The sequence below is a fragment of the Adiantum capillus-veneris genome, chromosome 2 (genome assembly GCF_014529385.1).
Source record: "Adiantum capillus-veneris isolate H3 chromosome 2, ASM1452938v2, whole genome shotgun sequence".
Taxonomy (NCBI): Eukaryota; Viridiplantae; Streptophyta; class Polypodiopsida; order Polypodiales; family Pteridaceae; genus Adiantum; species Adiantum capillus-veneris.
The window spans coordinates 131,920,105-131,929,540 of NC_140932.1; the positions used below are offsets into that span (position 1 = coordinate 131,920,105).

General features: G+C 39.4%; 1 protein-coding gene across 1 annotated transcript; it reads left to right on the forward strand.

Moving 5' to 3' along the window:
• Positions 1 to 907: 907 nt before the first annotated feature.
• On the forward strand, positions 908 to 2,539 carry LOC147463645 (pentatricopeptide repeat-containing protein At4g18520, chloroplastic-like). The gene is made up of 3 exons (XM_086497060.1): positions 908 to 2,088; positions 2,149 to 2,221; positions 2,330 to 2,539. The coding sequence occupies exons 1-3, from the start codon at positions 908 to 910 to the stop codon at positions 2,537 to 2,539; spliced, it is 1,464 nt and encodes a 487-aa protein (XP_086353186.1).
• Positions 2,540 to 9,436: the final 6,897 nt, after the last annotated feature.

The window sequence follows — 9,436 nt, forward strand, 5'->3', positions numbered from 1 at the left end:
TTAAAAATTCTAGAAATCTATACTCTTATCACCTGTATGGGATCATGTATTTAAAAAGAAAATTTTAAAAGCAATTGCAAAGCAAAAGCGTGATAGTTAGAAATCATAGGAGGACGAAGAAGTGAATGTATCCAAGGTCTTTACAAGTCTAGGCTGAGTAAAAACATGAGAGAATTAGGGAAAATCGGTCACGAAGACATGGATTGCATTGCTATGAAAACCATCAAGGTGAACTCATTTAGCTTATTAATAATTGTTCTAAAATGTGTAATTCAACCTGTTTAGTGCCAATGCAAGTTTAAATGTGAGAAGTCAATTATAAATATACTACTAGGTATTTTTAGTTCTTTTTTGCCATTGAACGCGACGTGACCACGTCCTCTTGCTCTGCAATGTTAACTGAAGAGAGTACATAGGCACACGAGTGATTTAACACTGGAGAGAGAGAGAGAGAGAGAGAGAGAGAGAGAGAGAGAGAGAGAGAGAGAGAGAGACCACCCACAAGAACTATATACAAGACTGTGTGTGTGTGTATGATAACACCCATCCAAAGAGAGAGCTGCTCAGAGTTCTGACATGTGTGTCATTAATTTAATTTGTGTCATAGTAAGAGCGAGCGAGACCTGCCGGTAGCGACCCGGCAGGTCGCGCAAGCTAGTTTTTTTAAAAATACCCGGTGCAGACATAATCTGGAATATTCCATAAATTCAAGGGGCATTTTGGACCCCTCTCGCTCTCTCTCTCTCTCTCTCTCTCTCTCTCTCTCTCACACACACACACACACACACACGCGCGCGCGCGCGCGCGCATAACGTGTTTACAGAGCGGCTTCAATCCGTAATTTGTACCAAGGCAATGCTGATAGTGGGTTGCTTGAGGCACATACTTCGAGAACACCTTGTCTGGCATGTATGCCAAGTGCGGTGTATTTGACAGAGCACAACAAGTTGTTGATGAGATTCCTCTCCGGGATGTCATCTCTTGGAATGCAATTATTGCAGCGCATGTCCAACATGGGCAGGGCAATGAAGCTCTAGGTTGTTTTCATCGGATGCGAAGGGAGGGCCGCTCTCCTAATGTAAACACCTATGCTTGCATCTTGAAGGCCTGTGGCATTTTGCAAGAAGCTGATATCGGTGAACAAATGCATGGTGAGATTATTGGTCGGGGGCTCTTGCAAAATGATGTTGTGCTCGGCAGTGCTTTGGTTGACATGTATGCCAAATGTGGCGTATTGGCGAAAGCACAGAATGTTCTTGATGAACTTCCTGTCCGAAATGTCATTTCTTGGAGTGCATTAATAGCAGGATATTGCCAGCGGGGGCAGGGCCAAGAAGCTCTGGGCTGCTTTCAGAGGATGCGAAGTGAGGACCTCTCACCAGATGCAGTCACCTATGCTTGCATCTTGAAGGCATGTGGCATTAGTCAAGAAATTGACGTGGGTAAAATAATCCATGATGAGATTGTTAGACAGGGGATCTTGGAAAAAGATGTCGTGCTTGGCAATGCTCTGGTCAACATGTACGTCAAATGTGGTGCGCTTGCAAAAGCACGAAATGTTTTTGATGAACTTCCTCTTCGCGATGTCGTCTCTTGGAATACACTTATTGCAGGGCATGTCCAACATGGGCAGGGGAAAGAAGCTCTAGGTTGTTTTCATCAGATGCGAAACGAGGGCCTCTCTCCAACAGCGATCACCTATGGTTGCATCTTGAAGGCCTGTGGCATTACACAAGAAGCTGACATAGGTGAACAATTGCATGGTCAGATTATTAGTCAAGGTATTTTAGACAAAAATGTCGTGCTAGGCAGTGCTCTGGTCAATATGTATGTCAAATTTGGTGCACTGGCAAAAGCACAAAATGTTCTTGATGAGCTTCGTGTCCGCAATGTCGTCTCTTGGAATGCACTCATTGCAGGATATGGCCAAAAAGGACAGGCCCAGGAAGCTCTGGGCTGTTTTCGAAGGATGCGAAGTGAGGGCTTCCCTCCGAATGCAATTTCCTATGCTTGCCTCTTGAAGGCATGTGGCATTAGGCAAGAAATTGATATGGGCAAAAAAGTTCACGATGAGATTGCTAGTCAGGGGTTGTTGGAAAAATGTGTTGTGCTTGGAAATGCTTTGATCGACATGTATATGAAATGTAGTGCACTAACAAAAGCACAAAATGTTTTTGATGAGCTTCCTGTTCGGGATCTTGTCTCTTGGTCTACACTTATTGTAGGGTATGCCCAACATGGGCAGGGCAAAGAAGCCTTAAGTTGTTTTCAGAGGATGCAAAGTGAGGGTGTCTCTCCAGACGCAATCACTTATGCTTGCGTATTAAAGTGTGGCATTAACCAAGAAGCTAACATGGATGAACAAAAGCATGGTGACATTACTAGTCAAGGGATTTCAGAAAAAGGCATTATGCTTGGCAGTGATTTGGCCAACATGTATGCCACGTGTGGTGTATTCGCCAAAGAACAAAAAGGTTTTGACGAGCTTCCAGTCCCAGATGTCATTTCCTGGAGTGCATTGGTTGCAGGATCTGCCTGACAGAGGCAGGGCTTAGGAAGTTCTGGACTGGTTTTAGAGGATGCGAAGCGAGGACTTGTCTTCAGATGCAATCACCTATGTGGTCTTTTGTCATTACATAAGAAGCTGACAATTGGATGGACAAATGCATAATGACGTTTTGAGTCGGGGGATCTTGAAAAGTATCACAATGCATTGGCTGGCATTTATGCTAAATATGGTGCATTGCAGAATGGCAAAATGATTTTGCTGAGATTGATGTGGTCTCCTATGGATTGACCAATAAGTGCAGGGCCAGGAAGCTCTGTGCTGTTTTTCAGAGGATGCAAACCAAGTGTCTCTATTCAAATGCAATCAACCATGCTTGTATCTTGAATGCACATGGCATTACACACACGGTGACATGGGTAAAAAACCTCATAAGAAGGTTGCTAGTCGAATTGCTAAGAGAAGGTGTCATTCTCGGCACTGCTTTGGGCACATGTATGCCGACTGTGGTGTCCTTGTAAAGGCAGATATTATTTTCATGAGCTTTGTCATTTTTTAAAATGCATTGATTGCAGGATATTCCCAACAGGCTCAGGCAGTAAAAGCTCAGGCTCTTTTCAGTGAATGCAAATGCGAGGTTTTCCTCCAGATATAGTCTCTTTAAATGCACTTATTATAGGAGGATATTCCCAGCAAGGACAGCCATGTAGAGAGAGAGAGAGAGAGAGAGAGAGAGAGAGAGAGAGAGATGCTTCTGTACAAATGTAAAGAGAGTTATCATTAGGTTTTAGTGAGCCTTATAAAGGCATTACAAATGGGTTCACACACAATTGACCGCCCAAGTTTGGGCTGACCCCAACAATACTTGTTAGAATGGGGAGCGGAAGCGTGCTCTATTCTAGCAAGTGGTATCAGAGCGAAAATTGCATCAAATCTATCGATAAATACGATTAAGAAATACAAATGTAATTGCAATATGCTCCTCGCTTAATCTCACCAAAGGGTAGTCGAGCGCTCCACTACCCTTTGGTGAGATTAGGCGAGGAGCAGATTGCAATTGCATTTGTATTTCTTAATCGTATTTATCGATACCACTACCCTTTGGTGAGATTAGGCGAGGAGCAGATTGCAATTGCATTTGTATTTTTCAATAGTATTTATCAATAGATTTGATGCAATTTTCGCTTTGATACCACTCCACTACCGTTTGGTGAGATTAGGCAAGGAGCAGATTGCAGTTGCATTTGTATGTTTCAATCCTATTTATCAATAGATTTGATGCAATTTTCGCTCTGATACCACTCCACTACCCTTTGGTGAGATTAGGCAAGGAGCATATTGCAATTGCATTTGTATTTCTTAATCGTATTTATCGATAGATTTGATGCAATTTTGCTCCCCATTCTAACGAGTGAGGGAAATCCCAGGGATGTGGCCATGCAGCAACCTAAGCATCGACCACGAGTAGGACTCGATGGTGCAATAAGAAGCTCGTTGGGGCAGGGAAACCTTGGCAAGCACGGGCTTCAGTAGGAACAACTAGACTCACCACTCTCATGACACATAGAGTTTTAAGTTAACTCTAAAACACGAGTTTTTGGTATACTCGTAAACCGTGAGTTTTTAGGTTTTCTCACAACTAAGGGTTTTAGGTGTACCCATAACCTGATGCTACCAAGAGAGCCTCCCCTTTCTTGTAGGTGGAGGTAGGCATAGCCGCCAAAATACGGAGTTTATTGTCTACTCCCTTTACAAGGTAAGCATCCATCTTAAAGGGTGTAGGGCACGGCCGAGCATCACCTCACATACACAGCATGTAGCCATGAATAAACTAAATTGCGGCTATGAACTACTATTGCTTGAGGCCTACTTGGTCACGGCCATGGGAAAAGGTGCCAAAAGGAATTTAATCATCAAAGTGAAAATTTGATTTTAGAAAAATAAACCCTACAGCAATCGAATCAATACTGTCAGTAGGTGGGACGCATTGTTCATGGGTTGGATGTGTGTGTGTGTGTGTGTGTGTGTGTGTGTGTGTGTGTGTGTGTGTGTGTGTGTGTGTGTGTGTGTGTGTGTGTGTCTGACACGCACCCACGCATGCCCAACTCACACCTCCGAGTGAGTGTGTGTGTGTGTGTGTGTGTGTGTGTGTGTGTGTTTTCGTTGACATGCTGTAGCGCCAACACCACATTTTCCTCTGCTTCTACAAACAAGGTGAAGAGGCACGACGGCCTGCTAAGTTAAGGGGGGAATGAGATTTATAGAAAGTAAGTTAAATAAGTGCGTACAATCACATGAAATTTTTATTGTGTTTTAATATAAAATTATATTACCCATTATATATATATATATAATCACAAATGGTTTATATATTAAAAAAGGCCCCACTTAAAGTATAAGGTGAAAGATGCACATTGCACATTATCATTTGAAAACAAAATAAAATAACGAAAATAAAAATAAAATATACATTATATTATTCATTATACATACACAAGCTAAATTCACAAGAGTCAGCAGCAAAAACCTCGTAATCTTTCTTCCACCTCTCTCTTCTTTCACAAGGGACGGAGGTAGCTCTATAAAATTTATTATGTACGATTTTGACGTCCAATGAGTTGTAGTGTAGTGGTAGTGTTGTTGAGTATGTAGCTGTTGGATTCAATCCAATCACACCGATCCATGTTTCATGTTGAAAAGTGGACAATAGAACTGTTCTTCCGGGGGGGGAAGGCTTGCTAAATTTTTGGGGGTCCAGAGAAATGTAATTTCCTTTTGTGCCAATGGACAACCTCCACGGTGAAGGCACATCCTTTTTTAATGTCTTTTATCGGCTCTCATGAACCCAACCATAATCTCAAATGGTTTATATATATTAGAAAAGGCCCCATTTAAGTAAAAAGGTAAAAGGTGCACATTACACATTATTATTTGAAAATAAAATAAAATGAAAACAATAAAATAAAAAAATACATTAAAAACTAAAACAAAAGAATATATTAATTAAAAACTAAAACAAAAGAATATATTAATTATTTCATTAAAAAAGATAGATTTAATAAGTTAGAGAATAAAAACTAAAATACATTAAAAAATACATTAAAAACTAAAATAAAAGAATATATTAATTATTTCATTAAAAAAGATAGATTTAATAAGTTAGAGAATAATAAATCAATTTAATAATTTGATAAAATGAATCTTTGTGAAGTCTTTAAATAAGAGTACTCTTTACAAGTGAGTGAGTGTGTGTGTGTATATATATATATATATATATATATATATATATATATATATATATATATATATATATATATATATGTATCCTATTCTTTAATCCTTTGTTCTTTGAAGTCTTTTTCAGCATGCCAAAAAAAATGAAAGCAACTTTGGGAAATAACATTTGAAAGGAGATGCTTTCTTTCTGTTCAATTTTTAAAGGGACACATGTCAAGCAAACAGATTTGAACGACCTTCACCCATATGGATACTAAGGCCTTTAGCAGGCCAAAAAGGCACATCCCTTCAGCAAACTGAAGCAACGCTCAGCTGCTCTTGTCAGGCTTTCCACCCTCGAAACCATAAAACAATTTAGTGTTTCAATCGCTATCTCATCGAGGCAAAGCAAACTAAGAGTACTACCATCTCTTCCCTTTCACGCCCATGACCATTGCATCCCATTGTCGAGGTCATGGAAGCTGTCGCTCACATTCTGAAATAGCTGATCCCTTACCTCTCTACCCAAGAGACACCGACTTGTAGTGAGGATAATAAGATGTTCTAGCTCACTCTTCAGATCCACTTCACCTTCGTGGCCCCATTTAGCAAAGAAATTCTATGTCTTATACACCATGTGCTCCACATATCTCTTTAGGCTGCTAACTCGAAGAGACTCGCTAAAAAAGAGGAACTGCTCCATGCATCAACATCGGAGACAACCACTCTAATGTTGTGATCTTGCGCTTCAAGTGTTGTAAGGATGGCGAAAGGCCTTTGTCAAACTTCACATCCACGACAACACAGATGACCTATGCAATGGAGCCAATGCTTTAGCTATTTTCTCGATGCCTCCTCTTCTGAAAACTCTGATTTTTTTCAATTGCCTTTGCCTTCATTGGCTTCCTTGCCAATAGACTTGATTTGTTGCTATCGACTTCTGACGTGCAACTTGCTCCTTTCCTGTTACACCTTAATCCTCCCAATCCTTAGTTCATCGGGAAGATCTCGTGCACGTGCGTCAGGACCGGGAAGAACTGTTAGCTTTGATACTAGTTGTTGAGCTCCGAAGCGGAAGCACACTGCTTCTCAAACCGACATAGCTATGTAGAGAGAGAGAGAGAGAGAGAGAGAGAGAGAGAGATGCTTATGTACAAATGTAAAGAGAGTTATCATTAGGTTTTAGTGAGCCTTATAAAGACATTACAAATGGGTTCACACACAATTGACCGCCCAAGCTGGGCCGATCCTAACACTTCGTGGTAAAAACTCCCATCATTATGAGCACACACACAAGCATTTTAAATGTAATTTATGCATGCTTCGCACCATTTTCCATAGAGACTCCATCCTCAATCGGACTGATGAAGAAGAACGACATGATTACATGAAAATGATGATGACTACGATATGATGAACGAGAATTTACGCTAAGGATGTATGATGAATCTCTACACACTAAAACTACTCCCTACACTTGCATGATGTATCTAAATGTGAGCAATACATGATGTATCCAGTCTGAGAACTATGTTTACTCATCCAAATGTGAACCCATGCACCTACCTAAGGAAGCCTTGTCTACACAATGACCTGTTGAAACCTTTGAGATCCAGACATGATGTATCTTAGTAGGAAATCCTAAGATGAAATTAGGTTTAAGGGGACAATTGTTAGGGTTAAACCTACTTTCATCCTATGCCTATGTGAACTATCCCTAATGGTGCTACTCTCACACGCTCTAGTGGGAAGAAACTCTATATTGTGCATGACTACGTATGTGCCACCTCATATGCCATGTATTAGGACATGTGGCTTGAGGCTACACTCTTATAGTGCTATACAAGCACACAGCTCATTGTACAAATTAAGCATGCTATCAATCCATCTATTTTTTTTATTTTGTACTTTGATTGCTTACATCAATTTTTAAAGTAGCACGTTAACTTAATGTCCTAATTATGAATGCGACTAATCATTATCCGTCTTAATTAGAGCCTTACACATACCACTTGCAATGCAACATACCACTGCATGTCAAAGTGCCTTGATGTCCTATGATGGTCTCAGGTACAAGAATTCCAAAATCTTCTTCTAAAAAAGGTGGATCATCAATGATAGGGAGTGATGATAAAGAACCTTTGAAAGGATGAAGAAGACTTATGTGAATGTGTTGTGAATTCTCCAAGATTTGGGGAGAGTTAATCAAAAGAAATTAGCATCAATATGATTAGTGATTTTAAAGGGACCATAATACCATGGTGCTAGCTTGACAAGAGGATTGGTCTCTATGCTCTTAAGACATCCCTTCTCAATGTGAAGCATCACAAAGTCTCTCTTTTTGAATTCCATGGATTGACTCTTTTTATTTGCTTGTTTGAGGTATGCATATTGTGCTTTGTGAACTTCTTGTTTTCCTTGCTTCAAGATTGGGATGTGTTGCCGAGCGATTTCATCAGGATGTGGCACTTTATGAGAAATGCAAAACAAAGGAGTAGGCAATGAGTACCCATATACAATTTGATATGGTTATTTTTTAATGGATGAATGAGGAGTGTTTTTGTATAAAAAATTAATTAAGTGGATGTATGTGTCCCAAGTTCCTAGTCTCTCATGAGTGTCTGTTCATGATAAAAGATCCGAGATGATGTTATTCGTCGCTTCAGTTTGTCCATTAGATTGTGAATGAAATGCAGAAGTGAAGTCTATTTGAGTGCCTTAGTTTGTGAAAATTTCACCGAAAAATCATTGCAAAAACATCTATCTCAATCGAATATGATAGATTTAGGCATTCCATGCAAAACAAAAATATGCTTAAGTAATAATAGAGCCACTTGCTTAGCTGAGAGGGTCTTCTTACAAGGTAGAAAATAAGCATGCTTACTAAATCTATCTATAATGGTCTGAATCATATCATTTTTTTGCACGAATGGGTGGCAATCAATTAAAAAAATCCATAGAAATGTGTTGTCAAGGAGATTCAAGAATAGGTAAAGGCATCAACGACTCAAACCATAATGCTTACCATGATGACGTTTGATTCATTGACAAACAAAACATTTGCAACATATGTAATAATATATTTTCGAAGGGAGGGCCAATAAAATTGAGATTCTACTATGTGAATAGTTGCGGCAATCCCATGGTGGCCTATATAAGGTGCTTCTAATGCTCTTTAAGGACAAGTTGACAAAATACAAGGGTTATGCACAATCGCTTTTCAAAGAATAGATACCCATCATGAAAGGAGTATTGTGCATGCACCAAAGATGTATGGTTACAAAAGTAAGCATGAATGTCAGCAAAGTGAAAGTCATGAGCATAAATATCAAATCATTTTTGAAAAAGTTTCAGCAGAAAAACCAAAAATGTAATTAATCGATGGGATGTGACTTAGTACATGTGCAATATTGAATGAGTGGATGAAAACTTTGAATGAATGATGTCCACTATAGCGATCAGAGATAGTTGGTTGTGCAAGCAAATGATGAATGCTTTGTCGATCAATTTCAATCAAAAATTCAGATCCCATCAAGTAATGTTTTCACAATTTCAAAGCATGCACAACAACTAGCAATTCTTTGTCATAAGTGCTATAATTGAACTCATTGGGTTTCAACTTTTTACTTTCATATGCGTACATGTTTTTATTACATTGCTTCGTTTGAACGATTTTTAAGAATAAAATATAAGCAAAATTGATAAAATGTCCAA